The 24381-nt window shown below is 35.8% G+C and overlaps 1 protein-coding gene across 1 annotated transcript; it reads right to left on the reverse strand.

Moving 5' to 3' along the window:
• Nucleotides 1-31: 31 nt before the first annotated feature.
• Nucleotides 32-24381, reverse strand: LOC104535848 (serine/threonine-protein kinase SMG1-like; the record flags this gene model as incomplete). The annotated part of the gene is made up of 19 exons (XM_010188472.1): nt 32-177; nt 1204-1358; nt 2165-2332; nt 3023-3219; nt 3496-3695; nt 4653-4754; nt 6259-6420; nt 7179-7309; nt 7880-8149; nt 8600-8701; nt 9360-9584; nt 10644-10817; nt 12396-12493; nt 13163-13235; nt 13330-13455; nt 14297-14510; nt 15272-15330; nt 15979-16115; nt 24218-24381. Coding segments are annotated over 19 exons (2903 nt in total), but the record flags the coding sequence as incomplete, so codon positions are not given.

The following is a 24381-nucleotide window of genomic DNA, read 5'->3' on the forward strand; positions in this document are numbered from 1 at the left end:
ATTAATTAAAAAGAAATCAATAAATACTGACCATTCAAGGAATGCTTTGGGCTGGCATTATTCACACTGTTTGAATTGGCCAACTTCAGAACAGTTTTGTCAAAGCCAGTTATGCAGCAATCCACTCCTGTCATGGAGCACAGGTGCTCCTGGTATTCCACAGTTGCTTTTTCAAACCTTAAATGGTTTAATACCTTAGTCAGCATTTTACAGAACCAGATTTCTTTTTGGTAATTAGACTATATTTTAAACATATACTCAAATACTCAAAGAAGTTCATGTGTCACCTTCAACAAAGAAAGGGATTAACATAGCACACAAGTTTACTGGCTGAATTTCCAGGCTATAGCACAGTATAAAAGCTTTTCCACTCAGGTTTTAATGCCAACTTCAAACAAAGTACAGATTGAAGGAGATAAATGAGTTTTATATTTGACTGTCACACTTTTAACCTCAATTAATAAAGTCGAATACTGATTAGCTATACATCACTTAATAGAGGACTGTAAAACTGGGTCTAGGGCAACAATTCACACCTTAAACTTGACAATTCTGAGAGACTTTGCACATATTACAAAGCTGCACATTATTTTAAGGAACTTAACAGCAATGTAAAAAAAAAAAACAGTTATAAATATTAAACCTCCTTTTTTGGTTTTGTTTGGGTTTTTTCACATGGCAGGTAAATAATGAAAGGTGTCTCCTTTTTAATTTCCTACAGAAGAAAGGATGCATTCCTTTAAGGAGATGAAAACACCAAAATGAAAGCATACCCTATCTGGAACATTGACCCATTTATTTGTATCTGCAGCCAAAGATTCTACTTCAATAGATGTAGAAACCACTTTTTCAAAGCTGAATTAAAACTGCAAAGCATCTCTCACAGAGTCTCTCTCTTGGTAAACTGTGACAGGTACTCAGATCACATCGTTGGTCAGAAACTTCATTAGAACATATTTCAATTAATAATATTTTGCAAAGGAGAGTTAAATACAATATGAAAATAATATTGCTGTGTACTAAAAATTAAGAAAAAATGCTTGATGCATTTGGAATCTCTGAAAGACACATTGACTAACTGACATGGAAATTAGATTAGAAGCCTTGATTCATGCCACAATTTAAAGGATTCAGAAGTAGAACTATGCATGAGGAGGAAAAAAAGTTCAAGTTTGTAAGATCCAATAATCTGAGAGAACTTACCGCCCTTCTGCTTGTTGAGCTACAGAATTGATCCAGGCAAGACTCTTCCCAACTACAGCAGAAGACCAGACAGCAATACCCTGAATAGCTTCAGGACAGTGAAGCTCACATAATGCTTCTACCAGCATCATAATTGTCACTTCCAATTCATTTCCCTAAAACCAAACCAAAAGCTTTATGTAACAATTATCATACAAAGTAAGAGCTATACACATGGTTAAATACTTGGATATTTCAATTATACCCATCCACAAGTGAAGTGCTCTGCATACCCATCCATTACATAGCTCCCCTGCTTTTCCAAAAGCAAAGGGAAGAGTATATACTGTGAATTCACAGTCTGAAAGTCAAGAGTTAGCAATTGCTATGTGATGGTCTATGTAAGTATGAGAACTCATAAAGAAGCAGGAAGTAATAAATGTCTATCAAACTTTCTTTGTAAAAATTTTTAAGAAATTCAAGTCAAGTACTGAAGAAACTATTCAACCTTTTTAAAAAGGCTTAACCACTTTGTTCACTCATCCCACTCCTGCACTTATCTGCTACTTATAGAGGGAGGATACCCTCACGATACATCCTCTTCCTGCTCATATCCACAGGTAAGCAAAGACACTGCTACACACTCAGGAAGGCAACATGCTAATACAAAAGAAGTTTCACAAGGTTTAAGCAGAACCTTCCCCTTTAAGAGAAATTGGTCAAGCCAAACTGTGAACTATAGTATTCATTTACGTACAGCACTTGACCACATGTATACAGTACGTCCTAATCTCCAACCTACACTACCACTTAATCACAACATTCTGTCTATACAGAAGTACGAGTTTAAATTGCAGCTTTAAATAACACAATCTTTTACAGACCAGTTGGTTTAATAACTACTGATTGCCTTAATTAACGTTCTTTTAGAGTATCACAGCAATGTTTTTGCAATAGTCTACAGAGGTTGAAAAGAGAGTACCTGAGAGATACTATTATTAGTTTTCATTTCTGTGAGTAAATCAAAACCGTGCCTGACAGTCACAGCAGGCTGGCCAGCCAGCAACCCAACTCTCATGATGGAAAGTCTAATCCGTGTTAGCCAATCTTGGCATGTCTGACGATTAGTATAAAAGAACGTCCTGATAACCTTTAAAAAGACAGAAAAGTTAAGTTTTACAATACCATTCTTCTGTATTAATCAGAATAGTTACATTAAGTACTTAATATTTGTAACAATCAAAGTCAAGACAGGTTTCTCTTCTCCAGTTGAGTTTTCAATTGAGAGATTAAAAATTCTGCATCTTGAATTTTATTAAGACGGATGGTCTGAAATCATGCATAGCATGCAACTGGCCAGGCATACTGGAAAGCTAAAAATTTTGAAATCAACTCACTCTAAATTATATATTACTGCCATGTCAAAGTCTGGGAATTAAACAGCTTCTTTCAACAGTGAATAACATTTAGCAGTGAGAACTAAGTGAAAAGGTATGCTGTTTATAATTAACTATTATATTCCTCAAAAAGTAATTTTAAGCCTCAAATAATTGTGCTGCTTTATAACAGGATTGCTGAAAATCTATAAATAAGTGACTGCTACAAATTAGAGTTACTACAGACTTGATTGATTTGTACCACTGTACAAGCTGGTACTCCAGAAATAAATCCTGTTTTCACATGTTCTCTGAGAACATGAATTCAAAGCCAGACAAATTAAGTGTCACAAATTTTGTTTGAGTTCTTCTGAAGTTTCATGGTTAAAACCTGAACAACCTTGAAAATCCTGTTCATTTAATAGACTGTTTCAGGTAACATCAGGACTGTAAGACTGACAAACCTTGGGTGGAGAGGTGAGGGCATTGGCACATCCTTCATAAGCATTGTACATCAATTTTTCCAAGTTCTCCAGATACTGTAGAAGGAGAACAAGCCTAAGCTGGTTGCTACTGTGTCCTTCGTCATTGTCTGCAGTAGTCCACTGGCTAACATCGTGGTCAGGGTTTAATGTATGGGCTGCAAGACTCCTAATAATACCTACACATTTTATCAAAACATGAAAAAAAGAGTTACCAGACAATACTTTACTTAAATGTGTCAAGGGAGAGCAATGCTAAAGTAAAATCTCTCAAAAGTTAATAGTAATTATGTAAATGCTCTTTGCCATTACATTTCTTGATGTGTCAGAGAAAAACATGCTAAAAATCTATAACCACCAAAAAATAAAGCCATTGTCTTGGAAATTAAGTTCTTAGTTGCACACTCTCTTACAAAAGAAAAATCCCATAAAATAAATTATACTCTTTACATTACCTTCAATTGTTTGAAATGTATCTTGGGCTCTACCCAGAGGAGTTCTTAACTTTGAAAGAACAGTAAACTGAGCTGCTTCCCAAACAGCCCATTGCCAAAGGACTGCATCAGTCTTCAACAGATTACGAGGGATGGTTGGTTGATCTCTCTTATCTAGTCTTTGACAGCTATAGAACAATCTTTCTAACCAATTATCCTTCCTGAAAGAAAAGATCAGTATGTAAACATGAGGTCATGTGGTGACAAGTTTATACTGAACACACTTCAGCTGTCTATTGCTCTCAAACAAATCTCTCACAGGATTATTTCCAAGCAGCCATGAACATACGCAAATAGGTATGTATGTGAAGATATTAATAAATACTTAAGACAGAAATGTAAAAAAAAATATTGAAGGTAAAGCAACATAATTTGTAAAGATAATTACAAATATTAAACTAGATATAGCTTGGCTTTGTTAACTCTGAGTTCAACATCCATGACTTTCAGTTTTAGAAGTTCTTACCCAGTTCGATGAGAGTTTCCATACAAAATAAAACTAATGACATCAGAGAAATCCTGTGGGTGGAATGTATTACTTGGTGCTTTGCTCATATGACTTCTTATAGCCAAAGAAATTTCTTGTATTTCTGTGTGGGTACGGTTACTGCAGAAAGAGGCAGGAGGAGAAAAAAAAACAACCCATGCTATAATGACTTGAATAAATAAAAAAAAAAATTGTGCAAAAAAGTTGTGTGTGTGTATATATCTATATCTATATCTATATCTATATCTATGTATTTATACATAAGCAATGACCGGAAGTAAGTATATTCTTTGCTATTAAGACAAAGTACTTTTAAGAGTTTAAGCATTTGGGACAAATTGCAGGACATAATATTGCTGAAGCTCTGGATAACATGGACCTTACAAGCATACGTATTTCCTGCAAGAAGCGCTGCGTAGTTTATCAAATTTCTTAACTACTTTTCAGTACTGCCTACTGTTCTTAAACCTGTAAGAGTAGAAGACAGACAGAAGACAGAAGACAGAAGACAGCAAGACACATTTTCACAGGAAAATGTGATGACATTTGGCTAGCATTATTTTTCAGAAAAATTTATTTGAAGAAAGAAACCAAATCATTCTCTATATTGAAGTTAATCTGCATGACTTACCTCAACACCACATCTAAAGGAACTGACTTCAGAAGTTTTCCAAAAGTTTGTCTTACACGAGCACCGCTATGTACTAGTTGAACGCGACACACATCAACACACCTGTTATCACCAAAAATGAAGAAAGGTCATACCATTTCCACTAATAGCATATTCAAATAATACACAGAATTCTGTGCAAGTACCTTTGTAAAAGGTCATCTGGTAGAGAGGAAGAAAGGGCATGGAGGCTACTACATGCTTGAAGACAAATATTCATATCTTCCAGAAGGGCTGAATTAAGGAGTTAAAAGAAAAAAAAAGTTACTCTTGCCAGAATTGGATAACTTATGCATTATTTCAGTTGTAGTAGAACATCTAAAAACATTTTTACAGCACAGCTGGTAGAAGTAGACAGAGGCTTTAAGCAATTATTTTCTTCTGATTTAGATAAATGGTTTTACTATAACAAATAAATGCTTAGCAAACAGAAAGTCACTTGTGTTAATGTTACTTATGGGCCTTTCCTGACAGCTGATATGAATCCTTCTGTGGACTCCATACAGTGGCATTATACACAATACATTTCAGTAAGAAAAACTAAGGTGACATCAGTAACTTCTGGTCTTGGGAAGTTAGTGCACTTGCTAGTAATATGCTACTAAAAGCATTTGTTCCCATATTTTTATTTCCAGGTTATTTTGAAATCCAAAATAATATATCACATCACAGAATGGTTCCACAGCTTTTGATAAAATAAAATGCAATCTTACAAGTTAGATTAGGCACATCACTGACATTTTTGGTAGATAAATTTCACAATCACAAATTATTCTTTAAAGAAAATAACTGTTTGCATAAGAAAAAGCTAGGGATCAATTTGAGAAGAATGACAAAAGGAACATGTAATTTCTTGTGCAACACAAAATGGAAGCATCCCCAAAAGTAAATGAAACAAGTACAGCTACAGCTAGCAGTGGTATACAACAAAGTAATTATACCACATAAAACACAGTAAGTAAAAATATGAGGTATCTTACTGTTTGCTAGAAGTCCTTTACAGAACTTATGAAAAGATGGGAGGGAAAATAACGGTGCATATGTTTCTGATTTTTTCATCAGAAGAGCCACTTCCAAAGCCCACGTCATGAGCAGTTTCCTTCAAAAAAAAGAAGTGTTAGTCACTCTGTACAGTTAAAGGAAAATTATCGTTCAATATTACATAAACTACTTCATGTTACAAATGAGTATCATACCTTAACTAGCATTTTTAAACAAAAAGTTTTACAACATTAAAAATAACCCTAGCTTTCACAGCATTTTGGTAATACAGGACTGTAACTATTGTAAAAGGGTACTTTCCATGAGCAAAAACTTGTTTTCAGTAAAGTTTGATAAGCTCTGCTTTTACTGTACAGATCTTATGATGGCTTCAATTTTTCTCATTTTCAAGCATAAAAAGGAGCAGCTGCTTTTTGCACAGGTATTTTGCTATTAATGTTTCATAACAATAAAACACTTAACTGGTTAAATTTACTGCAAGTTTTACAGATTAAAATTATCCTATTTTGTGAATTAAGGCATTCTACTGGAAAAAGAAATCTCCTAAGAAGAAAATGTTAGTTACCTGGTATCTTGTGTAAGGTTATCCTTCTTAAGCAGTAGTGCCAAAAGGTTTAGTATGATTGAGAAATGTTTTTTTGTCGCTGTAGTTACAGTACTTATAACTGCTCCATCAAACAAAGAGGGAGAGGAAGAACTGAGGCTACTGGATATGAAATGGTCATGCCTAAAAAGGCAAGGAAAAACATAAAATATAAAACCACCTCAAGATTAGGGATCCTTCCTTAAAGTACACAGAAGGGAGAAAAACAACAACAAAACCCCCGCAAAAAAACCCAACCAAAACCAAGACCAAACAAAAAATCCAGCCAAAAAACCCAGCAGCAAAAGTTAACATACACCCGCACAGAAACCATATTATGTCAAAACCCAAGTATTTTGATCCCTGGCCTAAAAGAACAAAGCTACAGTTTTACATCAGTCCATGCGGCCCAGTAACCTGGTTTCAACTGTGGCTGGTATAAGTCTTTCCTTAGTGAAAAATCATTAAAATCAAGAAATGTACAAAGTAACAGTTGAACTAGTGTATTCGCTTAGTTTGACAATGTTTTGTAGCAATAAGGTCAAAAATGAGTTTAAATCTGTTGTTTACATTTCATTACCTCTCCTAGATCTCACAGTAAGCAAAATAGTAAATAATCTTTCCTTATTTACTTTCAGTAGAGTTCTCCCTCAGTTATCTCTATTCAAACACAATACTTCTAATCTGCCTTTGAATAAAATGCCAAATTTTAAGCCAGGACATGCTTTCTTGGCTGAGACATAGACTCCCTGCAATTAATTAAAGTAAAAACCGATTAGGGAAGTTTGGGCAAAAGCTTACTTGTAATAGCCTATTTAAATTCATCCCTCCAATAATATATTGTATTCAGATCAGTCCATCTTAGTGCTCTTAAAATACTGATGAATTATTAATCTTCATACCTGGAGCAGTGTGAATATAATGTATACAGTACTGCATACTGGACAGCAGGAAAATGAATTGCTATGTCACCGTGAACAACCATCAGATTTTTACTCAGTAGTGCAAACACAGTCGGCGAAAGGGCCCACATCTATAAAACAATTGCAACATAAGCAAAGAAACATCATAAATAGGATCTATTTTCAAGTGTAGTTTCCATACCATTTATTATTGTTTTGCTTTTTCCCCAAGGGAAATAATTTAACTCTATCAATTTTCTGACCTTAACTGTAACTATTTTCTTTCCCCTTTTTAAACAACCTGTTAAAGCAGTCTGCCTTTATTTCGAAACATTTGGAACAAGTGTTTTCGCATGGCTTATATACTACCAGAGGACATACCAGAGCTGTTTTTATGTGTCTTGATCTTCAAAAAGAATTACTATGACAATCTTAGAATCAATCCATGAATAACCCTGATAAGATGCTCTTCCCTAGAAACTGCTTTTCATTATGCACCAACTAGACGTACAATCCATCCATTTTGTTTCCCCTAAGTTTTAATACTGGAAGTTTTTATATAACATAAGACAGAAAACAAATATGACCATTTTAATTATATATATATATGCACTTCTCAAGAAATACATTACGGTATATTTTAAGTAAGAAAGTGTTTTTAAACTTATTTGCACAAATTTTATCTGTAGATTGTTACTCACCCCAATTAATGAGTTTTTAGCATTTCCAATAGTACTTAGAGCACTGAGGTCAAATATAACAATGAACTTTGCATTATCCACATTGAATATACGCTTCTTGAAAGAGTCATGCTGGATTTCAGAACAGGCATCAGGAAGATGCAAACTATAGAGAAGACTGTTTAGAGCACAGGTCATTTCTCCTAGAATCAACCTGTAAGCAGTCTCCAAAACAGGAATGTTCTTCAGGCTCAATACAGCTTGGTATACAGCATGGGCTGCTGCAACAACCTTAAGAATACAAAATAATTACATTGTAATAATTGATTAGCATAAATTCATGAAGTGTATTAATCACCAACATGGAATTTAAAATTATGCTTCTTTATATATGAATAGCCTAGACTGATACACACACTTATCTTCAGTTTTCTGCAATTAAGTACTACTTACAGAATATATTAATTACTTTTTGGATCATCCACATAACATGCCAAGTCTGAAAGCCACATCACCTAAGGACTCCTCTATCTGGTATGATGGCCAACTTGCCACTTCCTTATCAAATCTAAATGTCAAAACCAATAACTAACTATATCTGCCTTTTCAGAAGTTTCACAGACAGACAATTAGATAGGAAAAAAATATATAAGATGAACAAAGTTTTACAGCTTAATAAATACATTTTAAGAAATGCCTGAAGGCTGTTGTAATACGCCTACAGAAGTCATCTACTCTTACCTCTTTTTCCTTATGATAACGAAGAACAAGTAGTTTAGACTCTGGTATAAATAATTTCTCTACAAACGATGATGGTAGTTTTGTATTTATTTGTTCAACAATCTAAAGATAAAGCAAAATCAGAAATATATTTAAATACCTGAATTAATTCTTATTAGAACATATTAAAAATTCATTAAAATACTGTTTTTCTAGCTCGTATATGCTATATTTAGAAAAAATAGCTTCTAGCGATGTTCTATTTTGTATTTGCTTTCCCAAATTCACATTCAGAGAATTAGTTATTTTCACACTTTAACAGCACAGCTGAAAGTCTCATAATTAATTTAGATATATATAGGTTTAAGAGTTTGTGGCCTACACATTAACAGCTATGTTTTGAAGAAGTCCGATTTCCTAGATCATGACAGAAGTAGATAAATGCAACATATTATGCACTAAGATTCTGAAATTCTTCAGGTGGTGTTATCAACTGCAGTGGCACAGCCAAGCCAGACAAGGAGAGCCAAAATGAAAAACCTCACACCAAAACATGAACGCTCAGGCTAAAACCAAACATCATTGTATCCACAAGCGAAAGACATAAACAAACTGGAAGCATAAGCTTTACAGAAAAGAATACAAGCACTTAGAAGAGGAATTGCTTGTTTGTGATCAGGAAGAGTTGTAAATATTTATCTAATACACATAAAAACCCAAGGTTGCTTAGAAACTAATATTTTCCAATGGGGAAAACACAACAATAAAAATATGTACAAACCAGCGTCAACAGATTCAGGACTGAAATTATATAATCAGTGCCACAAGTCTGACAATTTTCCATTTGATCTAATCCATATGTGATGACCATGTCACAGTGTATGGTCATACTTGGATCTAGGCTGCCAAGTAAAACACCAACACACTCATTGGCAGCAGTAAGTACGGCTTCAGAAAAGAATACTTGGTTTGCAGCAGTCACGCATCTCATTACTCTGTACAGAACCTGGAAAATTAAAAACACACCTAAATTAAACTCCACTAAAAAGAAACAAGGACTGCGTACTCTTTAATTATATTAACATCCATCTGATATCCTGTCCCATCACCTACTCTGCAGTTTGGTTAATTCCGTCAATAGAATATTCTGAATAACGCACATCACAGCATTACAATTCACAAGTATTAAGAAAAAGCAAACCTTCAATTGCCTGGTTACCTGCTCAAAGACCTGCAAAGACCTAGTAAACCTGAACCCATTATTCACAATTCTGCTCAGTTCCAACTGATAAAGAGAACTCCTCTTGTAAAAGACAGATTAGCTTTCTTTTCTTGAGATTTTTTCACAAGAATCCTCTGCAGATTAAGACAGAAGTTAAAAAACTGTCTTGGCTTTAATTGGGAAATCCATACACTTATTTATCCGAGAAGTTTTGTCCCTCATAGAACTCTGCAGGGGTATAAATTCCAGTTGTGCAGCTCATGCAGCAACAAGATTTTGACTGTAGGACTGTCTGGGGATTTTTGTTTGTTTGTTGTTTTGTTTTTTAAATAATTCTCACCCTCTACAGTTCCTGTTACAGAAGTATAGCAGCTACTTAGTATACTATATAATATTTATTCTGAGTATACACCATCCTACACTATTCTCTAGAACAAGATGACTTTGCTGTCAGATTTGACAGATACAACTCCAGCACACATAAAAACCTACATTTTATAAAAATCAAACTTATCATTTGAATTCAGTTTTTATAGCCTCCCTCACAGCAATCTGGATAAACTGTAATATTATGGTTATCAAGAGTGATCACAAGCATAAGTCTACCCATATGAATTAAAAATGCCTGAAAAAAGTTAGTTTCTGCTACAGAACTTTTATGTGCCACTATCGCAATCTACACTTCAGTATTTAATAAAGTTCTTGTAGCGTATTTCTTCAAGAAAATACACTGGCTCAAAGCTGAGCATATATCATGTAAAATTCACAAAACCTAAATAAACTCAGTGAACAAAAATCATGCCAGCAACAAAGAAAAACAAAAAGAAAACATTTAATTCTTACATCAGTTACATATGCTTCTGTAATTGGTGGTCCTCTAATTGGGCTGAAGCGTTCCCCAATACTCCTCACCACAGTACTGAAAACCCGAAGAAGTGCAGCCAATTTAGGTAGTGACACTGAAGGAGGAGGAATATCTTCATCTACTGATTCCCCAGAAGCCACATGGCTGAGGTCCTACAACACAGAAGTTTTCTATATCAGTACACATCATTAACAATCATAATACTTGCATAAAAGATCAAAATATGAGACTGAAAATACTTTATCTTCCAGACATACTATAGATAATATCTAATTATAGACATAATTATTCAGTATGTCTAACTTCACATAGGTATGAAGATGGGATATAGGCACACAGTGATGATGAGCAAGTCACAGAGCAGTAATGAGCTGCTGCTGATCAGCATATCCACTGAAACTGAGTACTCAGACTCTATCTTGCAAATTAAAACGGAGTCTTACGATGTTCCTGGCCCCTGGAACATGGGTATCCACGTTGCTGCACTGTTACACTTATCTGCGCGTTTTACCACTCTCCTAATCAATTCCCAGCCACAAATTGGAGTCAGGATGTTTGAGTGGCCATTTGCATCACACTGTTTACATGCAGCTACCTTGATCTAGAGACCATGAGTTTACTAGCATGCTACTTCATGCCAGCTGGCAGCAGTGCCTGGGAACATTCCCAGAAGTGCTGATCTCATTAGTATGGATATAGACCTAGTCTACCCCACTGCGAGATAAAAACACACTAGCTGGAACCACCTCCTCCATGATATAAGTTAACACGTTATCTTAAAACTTCCGTGACTAAGAATACACACACTGTCCAGCTCAGCAGACAAGCTGATAAGCAGCGACTTACTGCACTGACTAATCACTTTCAATTGCGTGCCTACAGTCACAGCAGTGCAGGTTTCTGTGGGCTTGACATTGCCAAAGAGCTCTGTAAATCTTTACTCTTAAAGCTGCACCACTACAAGTCTTGGTGTACATGTAAGTACACTAATAAAATCAAATTATTTATTCTGCTCTGAATGATACAGATTATGCTGGAAGTACAGTTTCACCTACAGGACCTACATGTTAACATATATAATAAAGTACAAACTAGTTATAAGCATATATACATAAGAGCACATACACGTTAAGAAAAGTGCAACACTCCCTTCCCAAAAACAGAACTCTTCCTTTAATGACAGCTTCGGATAAACTCTATGCCCCTTTAACTAAGCAAAGGTTACAAAGTCAAAACAAAGAATAAATTAATATGTTTTCGTTTTCTATTAGTCCTTGCTGCATTATTTCCTGCACGATATAATCCGCTGCTTTATTTAAAAAGATTTACCATTCATCTCCAGAAGCCTTAAGAATCCTCCCCCAATAGTCACTGCTAATGAAGTTGGACAATTGAAGAAAACACCAAGGAAAGACGATGAAACATCTTCACTGCAGCCTTTTAAAAATGAAGGCATTCTTGTTTGGCTAGTTGTTTTTATTTTTATTACAACACTATATTCTCAATGACAAAAGCTGAAAGCTTGGCTATGATACTATTTAAGTAGTTCATGAGGATTTGTATAGAATTGTCATTGCACAGGTTTAAGTATATTGTGTAATTTGATCCTCTTTTCCCCAGGAAAACCATGTAACTTTATTTTCTACAAATGTAACACATCCATAAGAATCACAGCTGTGGACTTATTAAGAAATCCACAACAACCAACTCTAGCATAAAGTCTTGTTTACCTCAGCATAAGCTTCCATATCTTCTAAAAACTGACCCAAGAGTGTGGTAGAAAAAGTAAGATCAGCCACCCAAAAGGGCTCCAAGCTCTGCAGCCATCCTGTATAAGAACAGCAAGGCAATTACAACAAGAAAACATGAAAATTTTAGTCGCATATTGCCAAGGTAAAAGTTGCTAAGGTAAGAGAAGGTCATCTGCATGAAAATTTTAAAATAATTGTTTTTAAAATAAATATAAATTTTATTTCCCTCTTCTGTCCCTTTGACAAATTAATTTTAAGGTTCAGTCATGCCCTCCAGGAGTTAAGCATAAAGGACAGAATCTAGGACTATGACACAGGAAACATAACAGACTTGCCAGGAATAACTCCAGGACAACTGCTACAGCTATAGGAAGGAGTTTCCCAATTTCTTAAATGTCAGTACGGTATCATTACCACAAACATTTTCTAGAAGTACACAGAAGAAAATACATTCTTTCACAAAGAATATATTAAGACATATAAATTACTATAAATTGTTAAAAAGATAGACAAAAATATCAGTGTTTGAATGTAGCCTGAATATAGTATCTCATTTTTCCATACATAGCATAAAATGGCAAAGGCAAATTTACTAAAAAATTAGGAGCAAAATCTTGTTACGTAGCCAGAAACTCATTCTGGATTTACGACAACTTCCATGTCAGCAGGACCAGACTTTTGCAAGTGAACCCACATCACCTGCAAGCCAGAGCGGACTACATTAATGACTCTCTAGCCAAACTTACCAGATACCTGTTGCGTCAGTGAAGGTTTCTGAGTGTGATCAATATGCCACCCAACCAGTATGTCCACTGTGTCCTGGAAAGCAAGTTTGAGAAAAGGTTAATTACCCAATATGCTGCACCAAGATTTCTATACAAGAAAAAAAATACAGAGGACAAAGTAAGCTTACCCTAAAATTGGTGCTGAAAATGTGTGGGTAGCATCGGGACACCAAAAGGATGCACTTGACACATTTGCACAGTAACTCTGGTGTATCCACATTTTCTAGAATGGACTGCAGGCTGGTCATTACAAGCTAAAAAGTAAAGAAAAGCCACTAGACATTTCACTTATTTAAACAACACATGAAAAAGTTATTATTTCAGACACACAGAGAATTATTCAGTGTTGAGCACTTTCTAGCAAACTACTTTGATTCAAGCAACAGAAACATCTCAATACTTTTTGCAGGGAAGAAAACTGTAAAGAGCATCACATACATTGCAGGAAAAGAATCATTTCAATTAGGCATTTGCTTGAGATACGGCAGACCCAGGTTCAAGGTTTGGGGATACTGTTTTATTTAACCCTTTAGCCACTGAACAAGCGGTTATTTTAAGTTTCTTCTTCCCCTGCTGAAGTTTTTTGGCTCTGTAAAGTAAATATTAAACTGGACACAGACCTGAACAACAGGTTCTACACCGAAAAAACAGATCCTAAAATGTGAATCAGGGATCCAGATTTGCCTGCACATATCCTACTCCCTCTCAGATCTAATTACAAGTCAAGTCAGAAATTGTAAATAGGAGCTAGCACAAAACAATCAACAGGTTGGGTTTTGTGTACCAATCTAATTGAGTTCTCTTTTTGGTCTCAACAAGATTCTTCATCTTGGACCTGCAACATATACTAAAAAGTAGCAGCAAAATATGTATCATCCTACAAAGACTTCATATTCCCTCCTAGTGTGATCAGAATCAAAGAATCTCAATAAGACAGAAAGCTCCCTCCCAGTTGCTGCTATTTTAGTTATTATGTCACAAGTTTACTTATTATGTAAACATAGCATTACTTATTGTTCATTCCAGTTTAAAAAGTTGATTCAAGTATTGCACTGGAAAAATCACTAGTATTCTGGTTTTAACTTGTAGTTTTACCTGCATTAAAGATGAAAAGGCTTTCTTTTCTCCTACAGTCTCTAGCGCTTTGTAGGTTGCACACAAATAAAGAAGTTTAACTTCATCTTTTGTGGATGAGCTGAATTTGCTAAAAATCCATTTGAAGATCTTCTCAGCCTCGTAGCTCAGAGAAGCACAAAGAAGGCCAAGACAGCAAGCTCCTTCCTGTCTCAGTTCTTGAAGCAATTTGCTACTGTATTTTTGGGGAGAAAAAAAAGAAATGTGTAATCTCCAGACATGAGAGCAGAACAGAATAAACCATGAACAAATTAAAACACTTCCTAAAGCAGAAAAATATATGCATGAATGAAGCTGCTTCTCTCCTACTTAATGGCAACAGAGATGAAGCAAAGATAAAAATTTTATCTGAAAAATCTATGAAATATTATTTCTATTGAGTAAATCAAGTTCAATAAAAGTATGCAATAAACAGGCCAATCTACTTGCAACACACTATCCACGGAGGAAAAGTCTTATCATACAGCTGACTTTGGGTAATAAACACTGAACTAAACACACAGAAGCCCCTATACACCTGAGGTCCCTCTACATATGTTCTTAGTTGAATGTAAATGAATTACATCAGGTTGTAAAAAAACTTAAGTTCCATTTGCAAGCTAGACAGCCACAGCAGTGTACTACTACACCTAGATGATTGATCACAGCTGAGAGACCTCCTATTACCTACAGCATAAAAGGCACACTTGTGCATTCAAATTCTCTTCATGTGAAGTGCACTCTAGACAGTCTAACAGTACTGCTGATATGCCCAAGAGTCTTAACTCTTCCCCAGTTCCATGCTGTTACTGCAATTTGTCACATCCATGAAAAATTCGTGAATTTATTTCTTTCAACCTCTCCTCCCTCCATTCCATTTCTATATTTAAATCCAAACCTAATGCTGTCATTATTTCCTTTTCAAAGCCTTAAAACTGCTTAGTTTTTCCACCTTACCTTTCATTGAGTACATCATGAATGGCAGTCAGGATATTATCCAGTTGTTTAACTAGTACCTATAATACAAGATACATAAAAGGCATACGCGTAATAACAGCACAATAACTTCTGCAAACTAGGTCTTGTTTACACCAGCATTAAAACCATTGCTGCTAATTCTGTTTGCTAACAGGATGCTATTATGCTTTCCATGGCCGCTGCAGACCAGCATGAACTATATTAAGCAATACTGCAATATTATCCTACACGTTATATTTCATATTTATTTACAGTAGCCACAGAAATACACTGGCAGCCTGCTGTCAAGCTTTGTTCTAAGTTTAGTTCTGGCTGATAACATTACATCACAAACGTAAGATTCATCATACAGCTCATCAGTAGTGTCTACTGAAGACCTAGCCTCCTACACTAATAATTGTATCAGCAGAAAATTTAACTGATCAGATAATACAATCTGAAGTATTAAGTGTCATGTTTAAGTGTCATGTCTTTTGGAAAAGAGCACAATTAGAACTGATTAATTAATGTATAATGAGAGAATGAACCAACTTCCTATGAATAGAGATAGACACATATTGTGGAAGAAAATTACTTGTATACAAGATATTCCTCACAGACATATCCCAATACTCAGATTTTTAAAAAGACAGTTTTATTAAACGATAAATACTTCCGTGCTATGGAAAAGAAAAAGAAATACTAACCAGTTTGTTTTCTGGTTGCTGAATGAATTCTTTCAATTGCTTTACAGTAGCCAGTCTTCGGTCTCTGTCGTCTTCCCGAGTAATCCTCCGAAGAAGATTTGACAGTCGAGACTCGTCAGAATAAGACAATGATCGCTCTGAAAAAGAAAAGGTAATTACTTATTTTCTCTACAGCATTTGATCAACATCTGCATTGTCCAAAGCACTAATTATTACTTGTCATAATAACAATTTGAGAAAAAAAAGTTTCAAAAAAATAAATTCCAGATTTGTTTTAAAGATATCATGAGAAAAACGAAATGTAAAATCTCATTTAGCAACCAAAATATTTTATTTCTTCCAGTGGACAGCCAGTACTTGGGTAGAACTCATTCAGAACTAAGAACTGTTCTACCTAAAAACATGGATTCAGTTTCTTTCTACATAAATCAATATAAAGGGGTGTGGTAAGGTTTAATCAGACTTCTGACTGAATACATAAACAGAAATAATTCAACAAATAGTAGTCAAAGAAAAACTTGTGGAAAAAACAAGCTGCTTCTTGAAACAGAACCAGATTCAAGCTCAAGCAGCTATCAAGAAACAAGATTTTCTCTACGATTTTGGCACAAGAAGAAAGATTATGAATAGCCCTCTGATAGCTAGCAGCATTCTGTTTTGAAAAGAAAAACAGACCTCCTCTGACTCTATTGAGGAACAAACGTATAAACTGCAGAGGTGCAGTGGCTACTGATTTAAGTGGCTCATAATACAGGAAAGTAGCATCTTCCTAAAAAAACATTTCATTTAAGTTGACCACTATTAATGAACACTATTGATACCAGTGAAAGTCACAACACAGTTTACCTGTAGTACCTTAGTACCAATTACAATGAAATAATATGAATTATTTCCCTCATTTGCAAAAAGGAAACAAAGTATCTTTTGAAAAGTTTAACATTAGATTTTCATGGTGATTTAAATTATAGAGGATTCATGGAGCACGATGAGGTCTTCTTAGTCACCATGACTTAATTTTTTTTTTTCTCTGCTATGTTACCCATCAGTCATCTAATGGGAGCAGCCATAAAGGTAACCTGGTTATAATGGGAAGGTTGTAATGGAAAAATCCTGACAGAAAGTGATGCCTGCCAGCCTGAGAACCTGGAGCATCCTTGAAGGGCAGCTGGGTATCCAAGAACCTGAGACATCCCAAGATGCCGCTTTTTTTGGTTTGCACTTATCAAGTGTAACAACAAAGTTATTGTCTGGAAAGGTGAAAAGCAGACTGAAATGGTGGAAACATCCTGGGAAATCAGGAATCTTCAATGGCTATTGGCTGCTCTTGCCAGAAAAACACACTGGGAAAGCAAACATTGGTCTGATAAATAGAAAACAGCTCTCATCTAACAGCCCGGCTGTTCCAGGTGAAAAACAGTAGTCAGTAAAAGCTACTGGTGGCTCCAGGCAGTTATCTCCTACATCTCCTTATGTCTCTAACAATACAAAAATAACTTGCTTTCTACCCAAAATGCAGCTTCTTTCCGAAAGCTCCTCCTGCAAAGATTTCACTACATAGATCTCCTGGACAGGCCAGAGCCTTGCTGGGGATGCCTGGCTGACTCCAGGCTCTGTGATGCAGATCATCTTTGAAGCAAAACTGTCAACAATTTGTCCCACTCCTGGGAGAAGTCTGGCAAGTGCCATAACAGTAACACTTTGAGTAATATATAGGTATGCATATAAGTAATTCATCATAAGTATATACTTACTACAAATTACCACTAGTAAAGCAACTTTTTGAAGAAATTTAAGAAACAAAAACCTTTGTGTACTTGTGCTTTACAGAATCCTATGAACCCATCCACAAGCCAGTAATTCTAATAGGTCATGATACCATCTACAGAAGAGCATGTCTTCTGTATTACAGTAATGAAGAATGTTCTCAACTTTATTTTCATTACTTCCTTTTTTTGAATTTTAAAGGAGAGTATGAATAATATAGGCTTTGATAATCTGTTCCTCGCTAGGCATCAATTTAAGGAATTAATTTTGAAGACACCTGACATTCTGAAGGATTAGGCAGGCTTAGCAAACATTAAAACAGCAATGAGAGTCTGAAGGAACAAATCTATGTTTTGTTCCTAGCTAGAACAACTACACAAGATGTGTTGAGATGTTATCTGACAGGCATGAAGAGTACTTGTTTTAAGATGTCACTAGTTTAGAGAAGACTAAAGTACACATACACATTTAGGAAGAATTAAGTTTCTTTTCCTTTGCTTTATTAGGAAACCACAGTCTTAAGTAGTGGATGAAAAGCCAAATGTCAGGCGAAAAACATACAAGGAATCATGACCAATAAAGACATCTTCAGAAGCAGTATCTGAGGTCTTCCTGAGTGATGGTGTCAGACTAAGAACAACAATCCCTGCTAAATGATCACTTGCATTTGAAGATCAACTTGTATTTCTGTCCAGAGCTGAGCTAGCACATGTAGTCCAGGACTCGTCTGCCAATGTCAATGCACAGCCAAACTTTAGAAAGATGGACCTAGAGTGGTTACCAAAAAAGTCTGATCAGACCTGGAGAAGAAAGAAAGGGACTACTGGAAGAATGCAGTCTGCACAGGGATGTACCACGTCTACCATTTTTTTTAAAACATGGGCAGTAGTAGAAGGTCACCAGACTAGGGAAAAAAATTTTTTAAAGCTCAAATGGAATAGTTCAGAAGCAAAACATATGCAAACAAGAATGGAAGTTCTTTTAAAGCTTGGTTACAATGGAAATTAACACAGGCTATAGTACACAGAATAAACAGTCTAACTGCTATTCATGAATAATTCCACATGAAAACTCTTCTGCCAGGAAAGTGCTATGTTCTAGAGTATCTTGAAAGCTTAAACTGAACCAAATCCACACACACTTATTTCACTATTAGACTGTCTACATACAAAGCCTCTCAAAACAGCAATTTGAATCTGTCCTTGAGTAATTGCATTGGCTACCCTGTAATACAGTCCTTTCCAAGACAACAGATGTGCCTCATGAGAGAGAAAGAACTCTATTCTACAATATTCCTACAGTTGCACTCAACCAACACTAACCTGCACCAGGAACACACAGTACACATCACTTCTGTCATTCCCACTTTGCACTGATCTCTGTCATTCAGCAAGCACACGGGCAGCTACAACAGCACAGCTAGGTCAGGCTGCCAGATACTGCTCTTGAGGGGCAAACCAGGATGCAGTGGTTTGGAAAACACTGAAAATTATTAAGACAACTATTTTAAAAATTGCTTAATACACACACTAACAAACAAGAAAATAAAAGATTTTTTAAAATAAGATCCTGTTGCAACATAATCCCACTGTATTTTGAAGATATGAAAAATCAAAAATATTTGGTGAAGCCTACAACAATCACAAAGACAGCCCAGTTAAAAAGGAGAAACTCTTGAAATCCAACTCTAGAAAACAGAACATGCACATAAGCAAATCAATCATAGGCAAAGACTTCAGTCATCCAGAATTATAGTTTCTAACATTTTAAGGATTAAGGAAGTGCTCACATACCTAGAACTGTCTGAACTTTCTGCCAGTACTAACCAATAGCAAATTCACGCACAAGACCACTATCAGAAATATTATTTACACAGAGTTCTCTATTAGACAAGTCTCTATTTCCTCTCCATAGACATAATTTAAGACACTAAAAGCACTACATTTTTATATCAATGGTATTATAAAGTCTCAGTTTAACCCATTTCAAAGATCAGGCTTTCGCAACAGTCACGTCATCACTTGCACTTCAGTTCTTCCACCTGCAAATCACACTGAATACTCTTCCTTTACCTTATATCTCCTCCAACACATGAGCAGAAACACCATGTCCTCAAATGTTTATAGCATGACTGGCATAAAGCAGTCACAGGTTTTTTTGGTGGCTCAACTACCACTTATACTAAGTGATATAACAAATGACAGTGCTTAGTCATAACAAAGTTTCTATTTTCATTCAAAAGTCCTTGGAATAACTTTCTCTTTAAAAAAAACCACAAGAAGCTATGATTTAAACCCAAATAGCATGATAAGCGAAGCCTTCTTTTTCAAAAGTGTGTGCCCATTCTTACAGCCTCTTACAACTCCTGATTTCCTGCATTTGCTGCTTTTCCCAAGACCTTGCCCACATTCTTATGATGCTTTCAGTTCTTCCACGACTTCTAATCCTCAGCTGAGCAAGAGGAAGCATGAATTATGGCTGGTTGAGGAGTACACACCTACTGACTAAGCAGCTGGTATGATGCGACGACTCGTTGACCTGCAGGCCAGTGAGAACAGATAACGGTTGAGCTCACTGTTGCGGGTTTTCCTGCACTAGGTACTTGTTAATTAACAACTTTTTACCCAGGCATCAATTTTCAACAAATCTAAGCGCAAATTCTTCATCTTGGAGGCCTGTCAAGGCCTCTTTGCCAAATATGGCTAACCTTAACAAGAGTTCAAATGCTATTTAAAGGAAACTGAAAGACTGACAGCATAAGTCATATAGTCGAGAGATCTACCTAACATATGGAGAAAGTCTCAATGCAGGGAACAGTAAATACAAGATGAGTTTCCATCAACATCATCTAATTGTGTATCACCAAAAAATAAAATCCATAAAGATCGCCTAATTGCAGTGAACTTAACACAATAAAAGTTGTCAAGAGAGATCGTCTTTTCCTGAAAATCCATGGGATCCTTACCCTGTGATTTCCTCATGTCTTTTGTGGCTAAAGCACGATTCCCATGCGGAACACTGGTAAAATCAGGATTGGTCACATTGTTAACTCTCAGCTCTTGCCCCAACGACTTCCGACCATAAGTATTTTCCCCAGATCCTCCATTGACACTGTAGCCACCTGTGGAAGACACAACACGGGATTATAACAAGCTGTCAGACCATGTATTATTTAGTAGGCTGGTACGTTATGAGTTATTCAAGTCATAAGGAAATTAGCAGCCCTGACCTCTACCACCTTCTTCAGCTTCCTTATTCACTTTCACATGCAAAAACATTTTATGATGCCCTGTAAGTTTCCAGGTCACATCTTTTAAAAAGCCACAGATTATTTATGTACAGACTGAACAACTCTCTCTAAACATACAACAGTCGCTATTTTCACACGCTAATACTGACTTTATCTTAAATTAATTAAACTCAATCCTACATTCTCCCACTTGGTACATCTTTGATAACAATATAAAACAGAAACAAAAGTGTTATTTTAAGTGAAATTGTCCTCTGAGCCTGCCCAATACTTTATTCAAAGTATTATGGCTCACTTTTGAGGCAGCTGTGCAGGCAGCTTTCTAAAGTACCTTCCCTGCCTGTGACAGGGAAGAATCAACTAATAAATTTAAACCCAGAACAATAAAAGACATGCAAGATTTCTTTTAGAAAAGGTATTTCCACAAATCCACCTGCATCACTGTATTAAAGGAAGCCTGGGGAAAAGGAGAGATGGCTCTCCATAAAAAAGGCAGCCTACCGAGACTACAGGATGAATGAAAAAGTTCAAACTTGAAGGTGAATCTGAATTTTAGTAGATGTAAAGAAAGCCATCTTGAAGGCAAAGCTTGTGATAAAAAGCAGCTGTGAATTACTTTGTGTATTTCTATACACACAGGGCTACCCTACTGTTATAGAAAATCCCGTGCAGTCTCTGTTGTAATTAGTTCATTACAACTACAGTAAAGATAATTTGTGTATATTTGGATTTACAACATTAAACTGAAGGCTTAAGCATAAACAAGTCTATCTGTCACCTTAACATTATTTTGTCATAACAAACCAACACTGTCCTATGAAGGAAATTACTTCTAACAGCAATCATTATATTTATGACTAAGCAGAAGCGTGTAACTAAAATTCAAAGCAACAAATAAATTAATTTAACTGAATATGTCACATAATGATGCATAAAGACCACAAACATGAACCATCAAATAATGGAGTTCTTAAAGTTATTTCATACTTTCCCTCTAGCACACAAAAAGCCCCAGCTTTTTTGGTTGTCTGCAAAAGCATTTAGCATTTGCTACAGCATATTTGACATTATCCTAAATAAATTCAACACAAACCTGAATTCTCCCACCTGACATACAGATGGTACAGCTTGGGTAACAATATGACACAAAATGTAATTTAGAGTAATGTCACTGTTACTAGTTTTAGCATAAAGATGCAGATACCATGACACATGAATACTAGTGCAGTATCCTTTCAGCAGGAATCAACAACTACAAATCAAAAAGGAGGAAAATGCTGCAGGAACAGAGACCATCACATCTCTAAGTAAAAACCTAGGAGCCTTTTATTCAGTTTTATAAACTTAAATCTGCAAACTCACCTTTATTGTTTTATAAAGTAAAGGAGAGAAGACAAAGCGGAGAGATGTAATTGTAGTCTTCGACTAATTAATGTGAAGGGTTGTTATAAAACAAAGAAACAAACAAACAGGACAAACTAATCTTACAGATGCATAGCAAAAGCAAAAGGACAGGAGTCAACAGTCATCAGTTGCAGCATGGGAAATTCAAACCGGTTATCAGGAAACAATTATGTACCAGGAGAGTTGTAAAGCACTGAACAGGCTGCTAAGGGAAACTGCAGAACCTTCCGTGTGTCAAGGTTTTCAAATCTGAACAACTTCCAGAAAAACACAAGTTGGAAGTCATTTTTAGTATCAACACCAGAAACTGGGTATAGGGGGTAATATCTTCTCGAGGATTCTAGGTACTTATCACATATGGTTATCCAGGGCAGAAAACTTTTAATTTCTTAAAGTGAAAAATCCATGCGGGTAGACTCCAACAGATTAACTGAAAAATTTCTGTAAACACAGAAACTGTTCTGCATCTGTAACCTCACAAATTTAACCAAAAATAAAAACTAACCAGAGATACTTGGGATTTGGGTTTTATAGTACAGAATATTCTAATCATCTCTTTGCAAGTCACAGCAGAACAAAACAGCATGAAGTGTTGAGCTAACAAAGGCATGCCCCGTGAGACACAGTACTTGAGGGAGAGGTAGGTGCATTTTTCTAGCAACTTCACAAATACCTTTCTGAATTTGTCCAAAACTTATTATTTCACCATGCTGCCAGTACATTCTTTAATACTAGTGCACTTTAACATAGAAGCATAATCTACTAGGCCAGTCCATGTGAAACACAGTAAAACTCTCCATATTAGCAGACACACTAACAAACATGCTCACTTTCTAAGCACTTTCTAAGCAGTTTCTCTGTTTAAATTAACCAAATCTTAAGATCCTCCAGGTATGCAGATAAATAGCTGTTTCATGCTCCTGCCTCCTACTAACAGTACATACTACTTATAAAAAAACCCCAAATTTGCATCAGCACACCCAGCTGTAACTTCCCTTGAGATGTAGTATTCTTTATGGTTACAGGGCAGAGAAGTAGGGGAAGCATGAATGGTTTTTAGGTTCCTGAACAGAAACTCCCACACTAATATTCCTGTGAGTTTGGTTGGGTTTTTTTTTTGAGTCTGGTCTGACTGACTGAAGAAGGTTTCCTCCTATTTGATACCTGTATTTTGCAATTTAAAAAAAATAGCAGAATACAGATTTCTTTTTCATAAATATAAAAAAAGATATTCTTCTCAATTTTATCTATTTTCTAGAGAAAGTATTCCCATTAAAAAAAAAGAAACAAAAAAACTTATATGAACCATACATTACACAACTGATTTGGTCAGACTAAGGCACACAGAAACAGAAAACACCATTAATGACAAAATATAGATTCAATTCCCAAAGATTCCAGTTTGCTGCAGTGAAGCTGCAATAGATACTATATCAGATTAGCGGGCCATTTAATCAGGTGGCCCATTTTCAATACCAGAAGCACTAGACAGTATTCAGGAAAAAATACAACTTGTGGACCAGAAGCATCCAGAATACTATGCTTTAGGAAAAAGTGTTTATTCTGTTACAGCATTAAGTCTTCTCTTACAGTCTATTCCTAATGCAACTGCATATTTTTCTCACTGTTCAAATCAAACACAACATCTCTGATCCCTGATAAATCTCTGAACACAGTGACACTGTGGCAATGAGTTGTAGAGGTTCACTGCCCCTTTTTTTGGGCGGGGGGCGGGGGGAGCAGAATTCTTCGCCATTTCAAGTTCACTGCCTTGCTCTTGAGTGTCGCCTCAATTTACACACAAAACAGCAATCTGTATACCTTTTTCTTCATTCTGTATGTCAGTGTGGACTCTGATATCATCGTGTCTTTGTCGAGACACCACAGCTGAATTTGAGGGTTGTAATCCATAGGAGGCAGAACTGCCCCGATCTCTGGATGAAGAGTATTTTAAATTGTCCTGGTCAGCTGATGCACTGTCAGTT

This window comes from Mesitornis unicolor, unplaced genomic scaffold (genome assembly GCF_000695765.1).
Source record: "Mesitornis unicolor isolate BGI_N332 unplaced genomic scaffold, ASM69576v1 scaffold36957, whole genome shotgun sequence".
Lineage (NCBI taxonomy): Eukaryota > Metazoa > Chordata > Aves > Mesitornithiformes > Mesitornithidae > Mesitornis > Mesitornis unicolor.